The 23,088-nt window shown below is 39.0% G+C and overlaps 1 protein-coding gene across 2 annotated transcripts in view; it reads left to right on the top strand.

Moving 5' to 3' along the window:
• The window catches only part of LOC126458622 (probable multidrug resistance-associated protein lethal(2)03659), a 287,255-nt gene that overhangs the window by 133,885 nt on the left and 130,282 nt on the right, over positions 1-23,088 (top strand). For both annotated transcript variants that reach the window (XM_050095789.1, XM_050095788.1), the window contains exons 3-4: positions 10,764-10,901; positions 19,255-19,459. In XM_050095789.1, coding sequence (XP_049951746.1) covers positions 10,764-10,901; positions 19,255-19,459 — 343 coding nt within the window. The remainder of the gene's footprint in view (positions 1-10,763; positions 10,902-19,254; positions 19,460-23,088) is intronic.

Here is a 23,088-nt window from a genome sequence, read left to right as displayed (position 1 = left end):
TGGATTTCATGCATTTAATGACTTTTAGAACTTCATGTTCATCTGTTGGGATTGCCATCATGCTGGTATTTACCATTGGAGTCGTCACTGTTGGTTGTTGCTTAAATTTACTACTTAAAGTAAGGGGAATATTTACAAAATAATTTTTTGCATAGTTTGCCATGGCATCTTTTTCTATGAGGATATTTTCATTATTTTTAAGATTGATTTCCTGTTCTTTAGTTTGACCCCCAGTTTCTTTTTTACCATTTTCCACATCATTCTGAACTTGTTACTCACATCTCATGACTGTCCTTATGGGAACTTAAACAGATGCTTCCAGTTGATGCCAATTTTCAAAGATTATCAGTGGTGCCAAAAGATGAATTTATGACTATGACCCTGAAACTAATCTATAATCCAGGCAGTAGGAAAGTCCTTCTTCACATCAGCGAAAAAAAGTTGGACATGTCAAGAGTAAGTCCTTACTGAACAGATTTTTTTTAGTATTGGAGAGTATTGTACCTAGAGGATAGTGTAGCTAGGAATATGTTACGTCTTTTTGGTTGGTGCTTCAGTTTAATGACTGATTTTAGAATCACATGAAGGAATGCCTCTTCGTGAATCAATAGTCCTACAACAGCTCTTGGTGGCCAGGCGACACAGACTCACAGATTGATTCACGGATCCAGTTATATGGCTCCTTCCGTCTATAGCGATTTTACGACTATGACGAGTGAGGCCTGAAGATGGCATCAATGTAATGCCGAAACTGGTAGCAGCACATAGAAGTTCATAAAATAATGTAAACATCTAGAAATCATACGGCTGTTGGTAAATTATTGCAACAAGAAGTTATATAACATGTGGATGGCACAGCAATACTTTGTACGTCGTTCACCATCTTCTATCTTGGAACAGAAAAATGTCTTTTCCCATGAAACATGACATATTTGAAAATTAAGCGACTTTCGTTAATGTCTTAACAATTTTACTTATTTTAAAACGTGTTAGTTCACAATAGCCTTAGTTTGAAAATGTATTTAACTGGTATCAGGTTTTCGATAATACTGCTACATAACATGATTTCTTTTACTGATTATTGGTGTGTAGCAGAGCAACAATGTAACAGATACATGACTAGACACAGTACTGACAAGGCTTTCTCGATGGCAGCCCTTTTAAATTTCGGTGGAATATTTGTTGCTGGGTAAGTGAGTATGTGGAACCTTGGAACATGTATTTACATTTGGAAAAACCTTAATTTTCCAGAATAATTTTTGTAAGTTTAGAAAGGGTGCAGCACATAAAAAGTGAATGCCACAATTTAAAAACAGAATAAGGACGTGTATTAAACTTCTCTTACAGCGCTGGCTAGACGCAAAAGTCTGAAAAGTATTGCAGCAAACAAAATTCTCTCGTATATATTGATGAAATTGTTCATACAAAGTTCGTCTCTGTGGGTCAGATGGCTAATATTGTGTTCTCTTGCTGTGTTCTAAGAAGTGTGATGGAGAACTTGAGAGAACGAATGGTCAGGGCTTCCATTGTGACAGTGCACCACCACATACAGTATGTTGTGGTCTTCAGTCGAGAGACTGGTTTGGTACAGCTCTCCATGCTACTCTATCCTGTGCAAGCCTCTTCATCTCCAAGTAACGACTGCAACCCACATCCTTCTGAATTTGCTTACTGTATTCATCTCTTGTGATCTCCCTCTACTGTTCCTACCCCCAACACTTCCCTCTAGTACTAAACTGGTGATCCCTTGATGCCTCAGAATATGTTTACCAACCAATCCCTTCTTCTAGTCAAGATGTGCGAGAAATTTCTTGTCTCACCAATCCTATTCAGTATCTTATCATTAGTTATGTGATCTACCCATCTAACCTTCAGCATTCTTCTGTAGCACCACATTTCAAAAGCTTGTATTTTCTTCTTGTCTAAACTGTTTGTCATCCATGTTTCACTTCCATGTGCTTCCTGACACTTAAATCTATATTCGATTTAACAACTTTCTCTTCATCAGAAAGGCTTTTCTCGCCATTGCCAGTTTACATTTTATATCCTCTCTACTTCGGCCATCATTAGTTAATTTGCTACCCAAATAGCAAAACTCATTACTACTTTCAGTTTTCATTTATTAATATAATTGCTTCACCATCGCCTGATGTAGTTCGACCACATTCCATTATCCATTATATTTGCTTTTGTTGATGTTATATTCTCCTTTCAAGACACTATCCACTCCGTTCAATGATCGTCCAAGTTCTTTGCTGTCTCTGACAGAAGTACAATGTCATAAGCAAACTTCAAAGCTTTTATTTCTTCTCGCTGGTCTTTAATTCCTAGTCCATGTTTTTTGTTTCCCTTACTGCTTGCTCAGTATACAGATTGAATAACATTGGGGATAGGCTACAATCCGGACTCACTCCCTTCTCGACCATTGCTTCCCTTTCGTCCCTCTCTACTGTTATAACTGCCGTCTGGTTTTTGTACAAATTGTAAATAGCCTATCGCTCCCTGTATTTTACCCGTACCACCTTTAGAATTTGAAATAGAGTATTGCAGTAATCATTGTCAAAAGCTTCTCTAAATCTGCAAATGCTATAAACATATTTTTGCCTTTCCTTAACCTATCTTCTATGAGAAGTCATAGCGTCAGTATTGCCCTGTGTATTCCTACATTCATTGGTTTTACAATCTTGTAGTTTATCACAGCTAATGCAGAAAACTTCCTGAAATTTGGAAGTATTTTGAACAATCTAGGGTGTATTGATGTTTATAAGAAACAATAATTAAGAAAATTATGAACAAGATTTTCTAAAATGCTTCTTTAAATTCTGATCCCATTTAATCAAATAAGGTGAAAAGGAACAAATTTTTACCACATATGTATGATATATTGGCTGAAGTACTAGACCTGTTCAGTTCTACACTTGAAGAATATTAACCAGAATAAAAATTATGATTTGTTTTAATTTTTAGAGTATTTTGCCTAGTTAAAAAAGTTTATTACTTTGTAATTCAGGTGAATCTGCAATAAAGTCTGGGTCTGCCAGGTAGTGATAGACCGTTAGAAGTTCCAAATAACAAATTAGTGCAGTATGTTAGAAATGTGAGGACATATGTGCAACTAAATTCAGAAAAATACAACTTACGAGAAAATGTGATAGAAGATTTCAGTTATATTAAAATTTGCCTCTGAACATCACTGAAGCATACACTTCATGCTACAGCATTAAAATTCGCCTTGGCATTCTTTTTTACCCGTGGCTTCACTGGTGAATGTATATTAATTATGTTTATATCCACATACGTCTGCAAAAATAACCATTAAATTCTTTTTGTTGCATGAGGTTTCTATAGAGATAAATACATTGTATAAACGAAAACATAATTGTTTAAAAGAAATTATATCTGCCTAACCGTAGATTCCTACAGGTAATCGATCTCTATGTGTAAAATTCTGGGGGTATTGCGATATTACTTCACAATCAGTTACTGATTATCAAAGCGTCTTCTTTGATAAAGGAAGTGGCGAAATGCAGACAGATGTGATGGTGTAGACTGCCTGACAGGAACAGAACAACAAACTAGTAAGAGTTTAGGATCCTCTACAAACAGCATCACTGGTAACAAAAGTTGAATCATTCTTGAAAAACTGACACGTATGTTCGTCTCAGTAGTGTGGACTACTTTGTGGGTAAACTAATTACTGGTACTACAGAGTTTTCTTTAATAGAATTTCTTGATGTGGGGCATTGGTAGTATTTATTACACATTGATGAGCATCTAGGGTGACAAAAATCTGTAATAACACGTAGGCAACAAACTTTCAGTTGGATGTAAACAAAACTCTTTACCAAAGCGGAAATAAACAGGATCAAAAATGATCATTTACAGATGCTAGCAGTGTTTCCAACATGTACAATGTTCTCCAAATATAATCATTGGAAACAAGAATTTTCCACCAGTTTTGAGATATACTAATGTTTTTCTATCGTTTGAATAATGGCCTCATGGCAGCATTCACGATGGTGACTCTAAAATTTAGTATATAGCTGTAAACCTCTCATCTGCAGTAATCGCCATTGTTAATGTGCAGGGCGAACACATGCTCCGAGATTATAACGTTTTTTGATGTGATAGTAACCTCTTTGACTGAAGGGCCCAACACTGCTTTATTGCTACATGTACATGTTAGTATTTCTAGGTATTTATGTATTATATTTTAATATACAGAATTAATAATGACTTCGTTAAATACAATGTTGATTTACGAGTAAAGCAGACTGCACTCGGTACATACGAGGTTTGAATTTTAGAACTTAACAGAATCCTACACATTCTACAACAACTACTTTGTTTTCAGCTACGGGTAAAAAGAGTAAATTCACTCTTCACCTTGTGAAACAAGCCGACAACGGGTATATCATATAAAATCACCGGAAGAAGATTCTAGTCAGGTTCCTCCTTGTCCTGCACCAAAAGAGAGTAGACCCACAAAATGAGGGTAAACCGTAGTTTATATTGTTGTAACTTCAAGTAAGATCCTTGTTTGAAAGTTGAGGTGATTAAATTATTTAAATATTATTGATGACATTATTTTTTACACTACAGATAATCCGGAAAAAGGAGCCAATACAGGGGCGAATTCCACTTCTGAGTTTGAAAGTCTTTTCGAACAGAGCAGGGAGGATGATACCTCCAGTGGCAGTAGTGATGTGTGTGATCCAAATAAAAACAAAAATGACCATAGAAATAACAACAGCACGGAAGATGACGACGACGATGACGAAGTTGATGTGGGAGTAAAAAGTACTAAGCAGCGCCGTAAAAGGAAAAGCAATCAGTCACTTCAAAGTTTGCAGAAAGAAAAACGTATGATGGGACAGCGTCATTTAGGAATCCAAAAAGATGAGTATGGCAAAAAGAGACCAACAATGAATAGAAGTAGGAGGGAAATGAACCACGATGTACTTGTAAACATTCTTCCTTAAATCGGAACAGGAATTGCAAGGATATTACAGAAGAGCAGAGACAGCTAATATTTAATCATTTCTTGGGGTGAAAGAAAAATTTTTGTTGGAAGCCATGTCTACTACGTTCCAGTTAAAAGACGCAGAAATAATTCAGAATCTAATAAATCTCACCGTTCTAACACACTATATTACAATTTTGTAATAGAAGGACAGAGAAAAACTGTCTGCAAGACAATGTTTCAGAATACTTTGTGCTTAGGCGAATGGAGTGTCAGAACATGGGCATCTAGCGCATCAGGAAGAATGCTTGCAAATGGGGTCTCAAATGCAGGAGAGACCAACGAAAGTTTCAGGTGAACGACAATCAGTATCAGATTTTTTTGCAGAGTTGCCGAAACTGGAATCGCATTACTGCCGTCGTTCTTCCACAAAACTCTACTTGGAGCCTAGCTGGCTGAGTAAATCAGAACTACATAGGGAATATATAGAATTTTGCAAGAAAAGAGGACAAATCCCAGCTGCTTACAAACAGTTCTGTGAGGTATTCGATGAAAATAATCTTAACTTATTTTCGCCTAAAAAGGACCAGTGCGATCTTTGTTGTTCTCACCAGACAGGCAATCTCTCAGACAATCAATACTCTTTGCATATGGCCCGAAAAACTGAGGCAAGGGAAGTGAAAGATAGTGATAAATTAGGACCAGCTAGAGTGTTTACTATGGACCTTCAAGCACTTCTGCTTTCTCCCAGACTAAAAGCATCTGCACTGTACTATAAAAGCAAACTAAAGGTCCACAACTTTGCCAACTATGATTTAAAAAGTAACGATGGTTATTGTTACCTTTGGCACGAGAGTGAAGGTGGACTGACAGCTTCGAAATTTGCCAGCATACTCGTGTATTTTATAGAAACGTACGTTCAAAATGATTCAGACGCTATTTTCTACAGCCGCGGATGCACGTACCAGAATCGAAACTCAGTCATGAGTAATGCACTGGCTCATCTCGCCAACCAGAAAGGCATTACGAACGTGCAAAAATTTCTGGAGAAAGGTCACACTCAAATGGAGTGTGATTCTATGCACTCCACCATAGAAAGAAAGTTAAAAAACAGACACATTTATACTCCTGCTGGCTATGTAGAAGTTTGTACTACTGGAAGACAAAGTTCTAGACCTTATGTTGTCAATTATTTGGACCACACGTTTTTCAAGTCCTATGATAAACGCTCGTTGTATTCGTCTATTCGGCCAGGATTCAAAATTGGGGATCCAACAGTGACTGATATCCGGTGTCTCAAGTATGATCCCTCCGGAAAAATGGAATATAAATTGAAATTCAGCGATACGAGGGAACCACTCCCAAGAAGGATGTCAAACATACCCAGCTCATTTACAGTGCACCCTCTCTACAGTTCACCACTAAAGATCAGTGCAGAAAAGTTTACGCATTTGCAACAACTACGGCTGGTCCTTGCTAAGGATGTGCATTCATTTATGACACACTGCCTCACATTTGTAATGAAAGAACATGTCTGTGCCTAAAAACTGCAACCGAAAAAATCCTTACAGATGTTTCATAATACACAAATAATGCAAATTTTAAGTCAGTATTTTTTTAAAGAAATTCAACATTCATTCATTTCAATTCTTAACCGTGCACTCGTTACATGCCTCTTATCTCCATCACTAACAAAAAAGTAACTGTAAAAACCTCGTAACTCCAAAAACCAGCAGACAATATGAATTGCAGAGTAAAGTCTTATGTACGAATGACCGGATCCATATTGTGTAGCAGAAACCACTACATTTGACTAATTAGGTCCCCATGTGATTTCTGAAATTAGTTTTTTGTTTCTCCTGTAAAATTTGACCAATTTGAGTTACGAGGTTTTCATTGCCCAGCGACGATATTGGCTTCCAAGAGATCTACTTTTAAGCCGATAGTTTAAAATAAAACGTAATAATTCTATTTAATATATTTCAGGAAAATTAGATACCGTCTCGCATAGGAAAGTAGGTGCTAGTGAATGAGTGATGAAAATGTGTCCCAGGAACCCTTTTGCCTTCCCGTATCCCAACTTGGTCGAAGGATACTGATGTCTAGCGTTAAATTTACAAACACCTATGGCCGTAAGAGTGGAAAAGAAATGAATACTTACTTTTATATTGCTCATAATGTCTATAGAACTCGCTGATGTGTAGAATTATAACGATACGATGAAACGAAATGCACAACATTCAAGAATGTCACAAATTCCTTCAACAGATGATTTATTGGGTCGTAACTGGTTTCAGCCCTGTGCCTGTCTTCAGACAGCGACATACATTTACTGTGCATAATACATATTTTTTCTTGTAGAAAGAAAACTTTTAATGTACCACGGTGGACAGAATACATTTTGTGCGGCATGTCAACTCAGAAGCGAGACTCTGTCGCCTAGCTGAACGCTGACCATTAAAATTACAACGCCACGAACAACTGAACGGACTGTCCGTACATCATCTGCTAAAGCTTGCTTCTAGCTGTTCAAAAAGAAGCTCCCACTGATTTTGTGCGGGCTGTCTGTTCATGGTCAAGTTGCCTAAGTATGGCCTAGAAAGCCAAAAGCCGGTTCGCAACGCAATATACGTTTGAAGGCTTGTATTCAAAGAATATTAAGGATGTCGCACATGGGCCATATGAACATATGCATGTTATATATAGTCTCTTCTTATATTTATTCTGTTAGGCACGAAAACCGATGTGGAGGCAGATGTCAATCATAACAGTGCTTAGTGCTTCTCTGCAAGAACAACTACTGTTGTGCAGTTTCCCTCATGCAACATTTTTACGATTATTGATTCGTCATAGGACAGCGAAATTAAAGTGCAAGTGCCAAAAAAGAAACAGAAGTTGAAAACTAAGTTCGAGAGTGAATGGTGTGAAGTTTACTCGTGGCTTCGAAAAGGTGAAGATGAGCATGATACTCACTATATCGTGTGTCTCTCATATTTTATTGATTCTCATGGAGGCGAAAATGACTTTAAAAACACACACAAACACTGTAACACACAGAACTTCTCCTCGACAGCCGGCCTCGAAAACGCAGGTGAAAATAAGTTCACTTTTTAGGCCTATGCGTGTTTTGTTCAGGTTTCGTAAAAATCCCGATTTTGTTTAGAAAAGACCTGGCATCACTGATTAATATGATTAGTAAATTGCCGCATAATTTTACGATAGAAGTTCCGCTTTTGGTGAAGTCTCAGAATTAATTTGTGTTTTTAATAATACTAATGAACCTACTTTACTAGGCATGTAAAGCTTGTAGAAAAAAGCATTATTAAGCGGAATGGTTGTCGTATGACAACAATATACAGACCAGGGAATTACAACTGAACATTGTTAACTCTATTGAAGGCTATTTAGAGTCAAATAATGAAGTACTTTGGACTATCAAGGAGAGACAAAAAGACGTAATGAGTGCTGCTATCAGACGCCTGAAATCAGCAGCCAAGATCAGGCGACATTTAAGAATCTTGATGACACTGTTTCCGTTTTTCTTGCTCAGGCTGTTGTAATACTGGCCGATGGAATTTATTTGCTACTGTGTGGAATAATTATCTAAATGATACTGAGATAAGGAATCGTGTTAAATAGTCAGATTATGTTATCTGAGAATTTATGAAAAAGGTAGAGTGCCCACTCGCGATCCCAATATTTCACACTGCAGGAATCTTGTGGACCTGATTTCGATGTAATCTGCAGAAAGAAACTGCCAACGAGGACAATGTAGCGAAGACTGCTGGACTCCAATAAACGTATGGCAGATTTCCGTAATCGATACAAGGAGACGTACCTTAAACATAGACGTCAAAGAGGGAAAAAAGGAACTACGGAAGATATCCTATATCAGTTATCTGTTGTTGACAAGTAGGTGCTGACCGTGTAATGAGTCAAGTAAATAATAGTAACCAAAACTGAGAACAAATTCTGACTGAAGAATAAAATCACAAATGAACTAAGAGTCCTTTCTCCTTTGACTGTTTGACGCATGTGAATATGCATCAAGGACATACGGTATTAAACCTTCCCCTTTAGATGATTTCTTCTCGGTAATGGCAGTTAAAAGAGTCGAAGAACATGAAAAGGACTCAGTACTTGAAAAGGAGTGAAACAGGCTTGTAGGCCGCTCCCCATGTTATTTAATCTGTATACTCACCATGTGGTGAAGGAGACCTGGGGGAAATGGGGAAATCTAGAGAGGAACTGAAGAATAGAGAACAGAAATTAAAACTTTGAGGTTTCCCGATGGCATTGTAGTTCTGTCAGAGACCAGCGGACTTGAAAGAGAAGTTGAACGATATACATATGTGTTTAACCATCATCTTCCAGTGATCCATTTTTAGACTCTATTGGTTTTTATTTTATTACTAATAACAGGGCATTTATATAGAATTCCACATATTACATTATAAACCTACATTATTGATGGTAATTGTTGCAATTTTTTATTAGTGAACACACAAACAATGGGATTTTTCTTGTATTTTAAAATGAGCCCACAATTTCCACAAATGCTTAGATCACTGGGAGGAAACAGTATCGTCTGGTGACACAGCTGTAATAAAAGCCATTCAGTAATAGCATTCAGATCTGGCAGTGCAGTTGGTGAGTGAAGTTTTCTTTATTTAGTGTAGCACAATTGAACAGAGAAAATGTAAGCACACTATGATGTAGTGTTTAAAGGTATTACAATGAATGATGTATTAGACATTATAAATAACGATAGTTTTGAAGGACTGATTGAGGAAAACAGTGAAAATGTTGATGTGGTTGTTGTTTCTCCGGATAATGATGCTTTGAAAGAGAAACCTGAGGCAGATGATGGTGCAACATGCACTGTGAATGTTCTGGATATTCCTGGATCAGTGGGAGTTAATTTTCAAAGTACTGAAAATATGCGTTTGGGACTGTAGGTAATGGAGTAATGGCTGCAGGGGATTGAGTAAACTCAAGAAAACAGAAGCCAACTGATGACTTACAGTAAAATGAAGCCAATATATACAAATCCTGAAAACGACGTTTCAGCTGATGCATTTCTAGATGAAATGAAAAGCAACATAAAGAAGCTTACTCCATTTGAAGTCAGAGAAAATACCTTGAATTTTAACACTTTTAACTACATCTTGAGGGAATCGGTGCGATATTAACAAGCAGACAAATTCCCAGATCATTATTCGCATGCAGGTTTATTAATTATTTTAAGCATATTTAAATACTTCACCTTTCTGTTATAGAACCAAAGTTGTAGATACTTTAATAGGAAATTGGTTAGTATTATTTACATAATATGGTAGAATGTAGCTTGGGAAATTGTCTCATTCGATATCCTGTGGTATGTTCACAACATGGATCACAAGGACACGAATTAAATATATAAAATATCGAAAATAATACAGACCAATTATAAAAGCACTAACATGGAAAGAAAGCTACCAGTACAAAAATACGTATGTAAATTACCTGATTATTACATGTTAATAGGGAGATGTACTAAAAGGGAGATGTTTCTTTTTACCCCATTCTTCTATACTTCCTCCGATAAATATTTTCCATAATGTCTATGACGGTAAGTTCGAGGTATGCAGGGTTGTGCACAGGGGTACCGACTACATTTCTTCCTGAGTATTGAAAATGATTCACATACCTACACAGTGAACCCTCTGTCACACACCATGCAGAAATTACAATGAAGCTGTAGAAAATAAGGACCTCTGTTTATACCATTTGTGCTAATTAATTCAAATTCTCTTTTCAGTAACTGGAATAAAGAGATAGCAAAGGCCGAAAAGGATGCTACATACAAACCAAGTCTCCTTAAGGCTCTTATAAAGACATTTGGTCAACAATATGGCCTCTTGGGGATATTTGTTGCAGTGTACATTGTAATAGTGAAGTAAGTACCATTTACACTTCTTATCCCTTCACTAAAGATAAAAATTCATGTTTAGTTACACAAAAAAGATTATGATTAAAGCAAATTTTGGTTGTTAAGTTTTCTTGTAACTCGTGATGCTAATACAAACCAGATTTCATGCCTGGTAGTCTTTTCACTGCATATTCAAAAGCCTAAAAATATTGTCAGAAATATTTCCACTTTTAATCAAACCCACTAAAAAAAAGTTGCAATAGGTACTAATAATTTAAGAGAAGCCCAAAGCACTATTAAAAAAAAATTTACAGTAGTCAGTGAATGTAAGCGAACAGCTAAACTACATAAGTCTGCTCTTCAAGCTTTATACAGCATAGAACATTACACGTAGGTAGTTTTTGCTCTCATTGTATGCTGGCAACAGGAATCTGCTTGACCAACTCTTCTTATAATCATCAACTTTGTTAATGCAGTCAGTACACTGGACATCTCATAAATGAAATGTCCTCTATACTATGCAGTTTAAACATAGCAAGGCCAGAAATCAGTCTGTCAATTTTAACTGACACTTCCTGTTGTTTCCCTTAGTCACAAATGGCTAGTATCAATATGTCTTCCCCAACAAGGCTCCAATTTCTTTCCATATACTTGTCAAATTGAGCAAGGAAACCATGGGAACCCTATATTGGGATGACTAAAAAAGTATTCAGTAGGGACACCACCATCTACACATAAAATGCATACACAAACTAGTGGTATGATGATTACACCTTATTATGCACAGCCACAAAAATACATATGTGAAGACATTAATGAGCTACAGAGAAAAGGAAGCAGCAAAGAAAATGAGAAGTTAAAGATACACTGTACTTGTCACTATCAATTAGCCAATTGGATCATTCTCACACTGCCCCGTCCCCAGGTAAGGTAAGCTTGTGTGTGGACAGCTGGTAGGAGATAGCAGGGTAGTAGTGCGAGATCTTGGTTCCCCTGTTGTCATCGTGGTGCCATCAAAAGTTGGTGGAAAAGCCCAGGGGGGGGGGGGGGGGGTTAACCTGCATGATGGAAGCATTGGTCTCACGTAGTTGTTGGAGTACAATCTGAAGGACGTGTCATGAAACCAGTGAACCATAGGTGGTACAAATGTGATGCATCATTGTGTGTATGGTTACACTGCTGCTGTGTGAGAAAACTGTTGCACTGGTGAGTTGTCTTAAGCATCCATAATGTTATGAAGCTGCTTGTAGTTCCCATTCCATTTCCATCAGAGTGGCTTCTAACACACTGTTCTCCATAATTATGTAACTTGTTAGTTCGACACGACTTTCATGATAGTTAACCATATTACGAAGATTGTGTACAAAATTGTGATGTTAGGACTCCCAGTAGCATCAATCATTGTTTGAAATAGAACTACTTAACTTGTCCCCCCTGTGAGTGGTGTGTGTCTTCGAACAATCATTTACACTAGGAATAGTGCAACTACTGATGGAATGTATCACTTGGACATTCTGTAAATCTACAGTCAAAGTGGTCTGCATGAGGGAACGAGTGGCCAAAGTAGGTTGAGCAATATCAGTTAACATGGAAGTCCACTTGTAGCTATTGGTGAGACCAACATCGAACACCAAACTTGTGACCATAAATGCGTATTATGGAATTAACTGCTGGTAAGGGGACCATACTGGTTTGTTTGGCTTCCAGGTAGTACATGGGTAGCAGCATGCAGGTCTGCAATGCTGTGTTATTAAAAACATTAAGCCAGAAGACTGGATGGTGATGAAGAGCCTCTGTGATGTAGTGGAGTGTCATGCTGGATGTGACAACGTTGTCATACTGCAGCTGTCAGCTCAGTGAGTAGTATTGTGAGGGTTGTGTATCATAGGACATCGATGGGTATTTTGTGGTAGGTGTTGTAGATCAATGTCATTCTGTGCTCCACCTAAAACAGATCACATTATGGTGCCTGGGTGCGAACACGGTTTTGTGTACTTTGTAGTTTTATAGCCACAACATCTCTGAAACTAGCAAATAACCACCCAAATTAGCTTGTAACGGCATGGTGCGGAATGGCACGGTGTATACGTGTGCTATTTGCAGCCGCAGTCTGTAGTTGCAATGTTTCTATCTTCTTAACCAGCTTCTCAGTGGTGGCTGTGAGAGTTCAGAAGTACTTGGGTATCCTCAAAAGTTCTCAGGTGGAGGCAGCATCACAGCAAAACAATGATGCATCAGACTCATCCAGAATGGATTGGCAGTCTTTGGTAGGAACAGGAGTTGTCATGGTAGCCACTGTGTTGTGCAAGTCAAGCTATGTGTGTGTTCTATTGGCAATGTGGTGCAACTTCCATAATAGTTGTCATTTGAGGGCAATTAGCATTAGCTGCATCTGAGTTGAGAGTTGTTGTAGTATGTAGTAGCAAAATGTCCCAAATAGTATCAGTTACTCCATGAAATGTCATCTGAATTCCAAAGGTTTCTTGTCACAAAGCCTCTCATACAGGATTTGCATGCACCTTTGATCTGTGAAGAAATAGCTCATTGAATGAGGTTACTGATCGCTAAAGTGGCATGTACAAAATTGTCTCAGATTTGCTGTTGGTTGAAAATGTTCTCCATGATTGAAAAACATATTTATGGTTGATTTTGTGCAATTGGAGGGGACCATATTTGCAAACATAATTTGAAATGACTGTGAGAGCTGACAGGCAGAAGTCTTTTGCTTTCAAAAGTGGTGTCAGCATGGGTGAAAGGACCAGGTGCATATTCACACTGGGATTAATGTCACTTGACACTACTGTATGGCTGTGAAAAGCATTGTTCTGTGGCTGAACATTGTATCTGGTGGCACAACTTATGGAGTTATTACCATGAAATTCCTAGTTGGATCAATATGCCTCACAGAATCCAGTAGTTGAAGTACAGAATCTAGGCGTCATAGAACCTCATTCTTATTTTTAATGTTGTGGATGGTGCTGTCGATGATGGGCATTAGGTATGGTAGTCATGACTTTAAGTATCTGTGCAAATTGTGGCAGAAAATCTATCCACAAGAACACAATTTCCTTCCCAGGTCTCCAATTAGATTGGGACATGAGGGAATAGGATATAGTTGTAGGTAAACGACTAAAATTCTCTCAGATACAGATTTATTAGCACTTCGCTTCTACACAGATACAAGTCCGGAGGCTAACTGCCGTTAGCAGCCAACGTCCTCCCAAAGCCTTCTCCTCAAAGATAACACACTTATACACTGAACAAATATCAATATTTATGGCACTCTACGCCACATTACAAGATGTAATCGATGTGACGAAAGCATCGTGGGGGCGGATCAGCCGCAGGATTTTTTATGGCAGGAACCAACAGCTTGTTAACAGTGAGCACATAGAAATCTCGTCCCTCAACATCAGTTCTGAAGTGTCTTATGGCCTCGTAAACTGCAAGTAATTCTCTGTCGAATGCTGGGTATTTCTTCTGCGCGTTGTATAGCTTTTTTGAGAAAAACTGCAGGGGGGTCGTAATATCATTGTATGTCTGACTCAGTACTGTGCCGATAGCATTGTCACTAGCGTCAGTAGTGATAAACATTGTGGCGTCCACACGTGGGTGAGCAATAGTGACAGCGGAGGCCAACAGCTGTTTTGAGTTCGTTAAATGCCTTGTCCATGTCTGGTGTCCATGGGACCTGGCAGGTGCCAGAAGTTTGTGGGCCAATGAGAGCATCTGTGAGAGGAGCCTGCACCGCAGAAGTGGCTGGCAAATGTTTTCGGTAATAATTAACTGTTCTGATGAACCTGCGTAATTCCCTATAGGTCTGGGGGCGTGGAATCTCTAGAACAGGCTCGATCTTGTCCTGCGGTGGTGTCAGACCGTCCGACGACACAACGTAACTTAGGAATGTGATGGATGACTGGTGCAATTGAGTCTTTTTATTGTTCAGTCCAATACCAGCAGCTGCTAAAATATCTGTCACGACTAGAACATGCTCCTCACTTTGTTCCAAAGTAGAAGCAAAAACCAATATGTCGTCCATGTATACGAAACAAAAGTCTAGATGGGATAAAGTTTGATTGATGAAACACTGCTGCGTTTTGGGGGCGTTTTCCAACCCAAACGGCATAAATTTGTACTGAAACAGCCCGAAGGGAGTGGTTATGGCAACTTGGGAAGTTAATTGTCCATTCAGAACGCAAGGAACATGAGCACTCGGGCATACACTGTCATTACAAGAGGGGGTGCTGATACAGTTTACAGAGTTCACAACATTGTCGTTAATGTGCGCGGGCACGGGAACACCAGATTGGCACGGACTGACCTTGTCTGTAGCCGACAAGTCGTCTGCTTGTAGTGTCGAGGCGGTGTTGTGTGGAGACCAACTCGTGGTGTATGTTGCGGAGATGCAGCAACATTTCCACGTGTTCCATCCGCAACTTTGAAGCCTCGGTGCACTCTACTAGCCACTTGTTTGTCCAAGATTGCAGCTCCAAGGATAGGTTTACACAGTTCTTAGCACAGCACACATGTTTGGTGTTAGCCGAACTGTCACTCGGCGAAGCGAAAGGAATATGTATGTTAAGGGGGGGGGGGGGGTAAAACACAGTATTTTGCACAAAATCTAGTGAAAACTGATAGTGCTTGAGGAAATCAATTCCGAGAATAGGTTCTTCAATTGTTGACACTAGAAACGTCCACTCCAGCTTGGACTCGGGCGAAAGTTTCACTGTATACAGAGTGGAACCCGAACACTGTAGGGTAGACAAGTTCACTGCACGAAGTACTGTTTTGTGTGGTTGCACTTTATTGGTTGCTAGGCGAACCGGCAGCAAAGAGACGTCTGTGCGAGTGTCTACCAGAAAACGTACACCTGATCGTAAATCGCGAAATAAACTCGACCACACTTACTGTTGTTGTCCGAAACGGAGTGCAACGTGGGATGGTGCCCGTTGTTTACATCGCAGGAGGTGGCACCGTAGCCTACCTGCGGTTGGAGTTTGGGTAAGAACACGGTGACTGGCATTTGCGAGCTTCCTCCCCGAATCTCGCGTGGAAGAAACAGTAAGGTTGGGCGGGCCTGTGCCCTTGTGGGTAGTTGCTAGGTGATGGAGTATGTGCCCCAGAGTCTTCCACAGAGGCCGATGCACTGTCATTGCAGGGAGTTGAAGGTGCAGGCAGGGCGGCTAGTTTAACGAACTTGTTATTAGCAGCACCAGACAAGGGCGTGGCGTCAGAAAGCGTCTTAGTGCAGTCACTTCCAGAATGCAGTGCACGGAGCTCACGTTGCCTGGCGGAGTATGCTCTGTCGGCGGCGTGTAAACGTTCATTTACTGGCCTATCTTCATATGCAGAGATTGCAGTCTGGACAGGCAAAGGCAGCTTTTCTGTCCAGATTTCTGTGAGTGTGTCATCAGGCATAACTTGCTCATCGATGAGAAGACGGATGCACCGCCACAGCTGGGACGGAGACCTGTCACCGATGCGCTCTTTGTAGATGAGCTGTTGCACATTTTCTCTCCTGATTTTCGAGACATGCTCCAGTATTGTCTGTTTCGCCACAGCATACTTCCCTGCTAGGTGGGGTGCTTTGACCAGACTGTAAATTAAATCGACGCGGTCCTGAAGATGGTTCATGAGGCAGGCGATGTGTGCGTCGTCGTCCAAAGCACAGACATTGAATGTTTGCTCAACCAGGTTAAACCAGAACTCTGGGTGAGCAGGTTTGAAGTCTGGTAGTTTCAGCAGATTCGGCCCGTAATGCGGGTATCGCGAAATTCACTTGACGCTGGGGGTCAGCTGAGAAGTGATGGACACTCGAACAGTGTGAGGATCGTAGTCAAAATGTGCATTCTCATTGACATGGTAGCTTGGAGAGAAGCCAAAAGTACTTAAGTATGCCGGTGAAAGTCCGTTATGCACACAGTATTCACTCGACCGTGAGTGGTGGGGCTGGTTGTAGATGTCGGAGTAATTACTGTCCATCCCAGAATTGTTGACTTGATTAGAAGCAACACAAGGATCCCACACATGTCCACTAGGGTGCACAATCGGTGTGACATTCGCTGTTTGGCGAGCATTGAGCACCTGTTGACTAGCCGGCGCGGAAGGATACACACGTGGCGGGAACTGATTCGAGTTTGAATTTACTACAGGATTTTCGAAAGTAGCAAAACTTTGCTCGACGCCACGAACTGTATTGAATTGTGCATTCGACACAGGAGTAGGAATGTTCCAAACAAAACTCTGTGGAGAACACGTAGAAAGGTCTAGGCTAACAAAGCCAGAGTCTGCGACCATTGACGGTTGGAAGAAACTGGCGGCACTCGATGAATTCCACTGCATGTTCTGGCTGAAGGATTCCGAAGAGTCTTGCGGCATGTCCACTACGATGGCAGGAGTGCTGGAGAGATGTTACTGAAATTCGGGTGGCGGTGAGTGCTGAAAGGCCATTGTCTGAAGCTGAACAACGGCCCTCGCGATCACGAAGAAACCCGACATGGTAGGCGCGTAAATAACCTTTGGGTGGTAACTCGGAAGCATATTACACAAAAAACAGGGTCACCAGTGAGGGAATAGGATATAGTTGTAGGTAAGCGACTAAAATTCTCTCAGATACAGATTTATTAGCACTTCGCTTCTACACAGATACAAGCCCGGAGGCTAACTGCCGTTAGCAGCCAACGTCCTCCCAAAGCCTTCTCCTTAAAGATAACACACTTATACACTGAACAAATATCAATATTTATGGCACTCTACGTCACAGACATTATAAACTGTAGATAAAATGCATACATGGACTTGTGGTATGATAATTATACAGCTACAAAAATTAAAGTGTGTAGAAATTAATGAGTTATGGAAAACAGGAAGCAACAAAGAACGTAAGTTAAACATGCATTGCACTTGTCAGATATCAATTAGTGATTGTGTCACTCCCACAAGTATATAGTCTTAGTTACTGCAGTATCTCATTGAGTGAACACTGGAACAAGTTTGAATTGCAGGAGAATGAATCATTTGAAAAGTTTGCTTTTGGATGCCACACTATTGTTGAGGATACTAAGCTGCAACTGAACACGGGAATGGGTAACATGATGTTTTCTCTGATGCATCTAATTGCAGTCCTAATTCAGATTATGCTTGAGGAAGTCTTCATGTATGCATAGAATAACACAACATTCAGCAGTTGAAAATAATGTGATTACTGTAGTTGAGTTAACCCTTTGAGCACCAATGATTTCTGCCTGAAACCACCATTTTATTAATTTTATTTTGAAGTACCAGTGCCTTTTGCATAAAATCACCAGTCCTATTGCAAAGCAGAGACATCTAGTGGCACACTGAGATAGTTAGTGATCATCCAATGCAAACCAAATGGGATAAGGCCTACAGTAAATCTTTACATCATACACCTGCTGGATGTGTAACGCATATTCTGGCTTCGCACATCATGCAGTGCAATGTATGCAGCAAGAATATGCACTACACCTCCAGCATGTTTATGATGTAAAGATTTACTGTAGGCCTGATCCCATTTGGTTTGCATTAGACTGTACCACTTGCTGTAATAAGGACACTGTGCAGTGTTTTTAATGCCATGACAAGGGGCATTTATTTACCTGCTGGGATATTTTATGCACAGTACCCCATGTACCCATCACTATCAAATATCAGCCAATCTGAAGATGCCTAAATAAAGGTGAAACACATCATTGGGAAATAATAAAAAATTTTAACACTGCAACACGGCCTGTTTGTTTCTTTACATCATACATACTGGTTGCTGTCATGAACTGGAAAACGTTTGGCAAGTTTCAAAAACTAATGTTAATGAAGAATCTAGGAATTCACTATGGCTCTGCTGCCTCCCCCTAGTTTTACTTCCATAGAGACTGTGAAGGCTCCCTCGTGGACTGTGAAGACAAGATTATACTAACTGCAGCATGTACAGAGGCTTTCAAGCAGTCTTTCTAACCATACCCTATATGAAAATAGAACAAGAAAAACCCTAATATGTGGTACAATCAGAAGCACCCTCTGCAATGCACTTTACAGTAGTTTGCATGGTATGGATGTAGAAGACATTGTATATATTTGTATGTCTCAGTGCCTGGTAAGTAAATACTCCTCTTCTGAATCAAATGATTTAGTGTGTGTGTTATAGGGACTGGTGACATTTTGTATGACAGAAATAATGGTAATTTTCATTGTATGTTAGTGTAGATCTTTAGCTTTAATTGATTATTGTCATTTAATGTTCATTTGACAAGTAACACATTTTCATTCAAAAGTGTAAGAAGTTGCTCCTTGTTTCACTTGCTTGTATTTTGCAAAAATGTAGCTCCTGCTGTACTGAAATCAAATTGTACTGTTTACACAGCACTTCCAGGCCAATACTTCTAGGTCTCCTCTTGCAGTATTTCACACCTGATACAACAGTCACGAAGGAGGCAGCTCTCTGGTATGGAGGAGGGCTAATCGTCGTATTGTTTCTGTGTCTCTTCATGGGTCATCACAGTGGCTTCATTGCACAGCAGATAGGGATGCGTATCCGTGTAGCTATTTGTTCACTTATCTACAGGAAGGTGAGTTTGTTTCACTGTGCAGTCTCTTCTCTACATCTCCCTCCTATTCTCAACTCCTCCCTCTGGTTCTCTTGATCTCTTACTTTATTCTGTTGGAGTGTATTTATAAGCAGACATTATCATTAAAGGAAAAAAAAATGGTGCCCAATTATTGAATAATTTCATAAGGTTATATCTTCACTAGCACTGAATATAAGTTCTTCGTCTTACCACAATTTCAGGCAGTTTGAAGTTTTTAAACTGATGCATTTAATCCAGGCCTTATGTATGCAACAGATGTCGACATGGTAGCCTCACTCTCTAGCCCTTTTTAGAAGGTCTGGTGAATAATTTCTGAAGGCTGTGACAATGCATTTCTTTAATTTGTTTGACATTAGTGTCACTTGTAAATCATGGGCTTAACAAATAGTCGAGGAATGAATCTAACAGTTAAATACCCACAGAGCAGCATGTTTCATTACAGGTTCATTTAGTAAGCATGAAAATATCACGGAGATGCTCAAATAACTCTAGTGGCAGATGCTGCAAGAGGGGATCGTGCACCTTGGTGTGGTTCACCCGAGCGTACGTTCCTAGGAGAGTCAGTTTATACATTGCTTCCTCTCACGTATATCTCGTGCAAAAACTGTGAATGTAAAATTATAGAGGTCAGGCCCACACAGAGGCTTACCAACAGTTGTTCTTCCTGTGAACCATTTGGGACTGGGACTGGAAAAGGGGAAATCACAATGTGCACGGCACACATAGTACCCTCTCCCACACACTGTAAGGTGACTTGTGGAATATAGATATAGAAGCAGAGGCACAGTGGTCAGTTGCAGAAGGTGTTCTAAGTTTGAAGATATATCAGGTAATGCCTATAACTAATGTCATAGGATATTCTACATTGTTGACAGTAGATGTTCCTGATGGACTTCCGCCTGCAGTGATTTTTGCGGACTTCTCACTCTCAGTTTCATCATCATTTCCACTTACAATAGTCTCCAAATGTGTCTTCTATCAAAGAATTATTGATATCACCTACAAAATAATACTGCAAAAAGAGTTCAATTTCCAGATTTTCACCAGAATGTCATGTGAACCACATCACAGTTACTCTGCACATATTCAGACAAATTCGGATATAATCCCTCCTATCTGCACTCACTTATGTAACTGGCATAGTGCTGCAGATTAACTAAAGTAGTTATATAAGCACTTAACTCACAACAAGAAAGTGCTTGTTCCTTGAATTTCTGCATCCTTAACAGAGTTTTCACAATGATTTTCTTGACATTAGAAGTTAATTTGTCCACATCACAGTAATATGATTATACCCCCTCTGCAACTCTGTGTAACACAAGTGCAAGGCAAGTAATGTACAAAACACAATCTCATAAAACTAACACACCAGCTGAGCATAACAAACTGGGACAAATTATTTCAAAACTATGATTCCAGTGCCCAAACAGTTTATGAAACATTCCACAATTACTTAACAGGTATTTTAAAAGCCCTTCTTGTTCAAAAGAAATACCATTAAAAGAGAAAGGGTAAATTGTGGTACACCAAAGAACTGGAGAATCTAAAAAATAAGCTACTGCTGTTGAAGCGCCTGGCCAAAGTAAACAATTCTAATGAAATTAAGGATCTCAAAAAAATCCCTAAGAAACTGTATAAGAAAGAGTTGCAGTCGGCGAAACAAAGATGCAACACAAATTTCATAAAAAATAGTAAAAACCAATACAAAACAGCCTGGTCAGTAATTAATACTGTTAAAGGTGAAGTCAGAAACTTCGACAAGACAGTCCCAATACCAGCAGATACGTTCAATAAATATTTTGTAAGCTGTGCTGATGATATCAAAAAGCTGATCAGTAAACCCAATGTAACATGTATATATTATCTGAAGAGAGCAAACCTAAATCATAATAGGGCCAGATCATCATTGAAATGCTTCAAAGAGGTACGCCGACATGAAGTTCTTAAAATAGTCAAAGAAATGAAAAATTCATACAGTACAGGTATTTTTAATATGTCAAACAATCTATTGAAAGAAATCATACATTACATTGCAGCACTATTATCATATTCTATAAACCTGCGTCTCATAGAAGGGTTTTTTCCTGATCCTCTCAAACTATCCAAGGTAACTCCAGTCTTTAAGAAGGGTGTCAAATCAGATCCTGCAAACTACAGACCAATTTCACTAATTCCAGTACTAGGAAAAGTCCAAGAAGGCATAATATATAAGCAGATGTATGAGTACCTAGAACTAAATGGTATGTTAAGTGAATCGCAGTTTGCTTACAGAAAAGGAAGGTCAGCTATACATGCCATAGAGCTCTTAGTCAGAGACATTCTAGCAGCATTTGAGGACCATGCGCACGCACAGGTAACCTTATGTGATCTGAGCAAAGCTTTTGACTGTGTTGACCTCTCACTTCTGCTCTCTAAACTTGAGTACTGTGGAATATGTGATAAAAGTTTAAAACTCATCAAATCATACCTCAATAAAAGGATACAGGTGGTGAGTTCAGGAAGTCATCTGTCAAACATATTTGAGGTTCAATATGGAGTGCCACAGGGATCTAAATTGGGACCACTTCTTTTCCTTGTACACATAAATGATTTACCAGGAAATATAGATGTAAAGACATATATGTATACAGATGACACAACTTTTCTATTTGTAAACCATGTACTTGATAACCTTGTAAGTGATATGAAATTGGCAAAAGAAAATGCAACATCATGGTTTAATGCCAATGGTCTGCTATTAAATGAGGAAAAGACCCAGAATATGTGGTTCAGTCTATCAAAGACTACAAAAATAGAAAAACAAAAGGCAAAGTTTTTAGGTATTGTACTTGACAACAGTCTAACATGGAACTCTCATGTTGATCACATAGTGGTTAGGTTGTCAAGAGTTATATATTTGTTGAAGAGACTGATGTGTTGTGTGACATTTGAGTACGTAAGGACAGCGTACTTTGCCTTCTTTCAATCTGTTTTAAGGTATGGGTTAATACTCTGGGGAAGCAGCAGAAAAATAAATGAAATTATGGTGATCCAGAAGAAAGCAATCAGAGTAATGGCTAAGATAGATAATAGAGCACATTGTAAACCATTGTTCATTAAATATAGCATTTTAACAGTAATTAATTTATATATTCTTGACAGTGTTAACTACATACTTGCTGAACTACCTAATTTAAGTGTAACAAATGAAAGACATGGCTACTATACAAGAACGTGTACTTCTCTGCTGTTTATTTATTTATTTATTTATTTGTGCTGTTGCCACAAAATAGGTTAGCTAAAACTAACAATAGTCATAAGTATATGGCAATTAAAATATATAACAAATTGTCTAAAAATGGGTCAATCAAGCCTGACAAATTATTTAAAGACAATGTTCATAACTTCTTGTTAACTAATCCATTCTATTCATTAGAAGAATTTTTAGAAATGCCTAATATCAACTTAAATATATAAAATTTTATTTTGTAAAATTAATAGGTTAAGTGAACTGATGAAGTCTATAGCATGTAATAATGCTGAATGACTAACAAAGAATCTGAATCTGAATACCACATACTGGGGCAGAGAATCTGAAGTCCCTTGGCTGCTGTAGCCATGTATGAAGT

This window comes from Schistocerca serialis, chromosome 2 (genome assembly GCF_023864345.2).
Source record: "Schistocerca serialis cubense isolate TAMUIC-IGC-003099 chromosome 2, iqSchSeri2.2, whole genome shotgun sequence".
Taxonomy (NCBI): domain Eukaryota; kingdom Metazoa; phylum Arthropoda; class Insecta; order Orthoptera; family Acrididae; genus Schistocerca; species Schistocerca serialis.
This window is presented reverse-complemented; position numbering and strand designations above follow the sequence as displayed.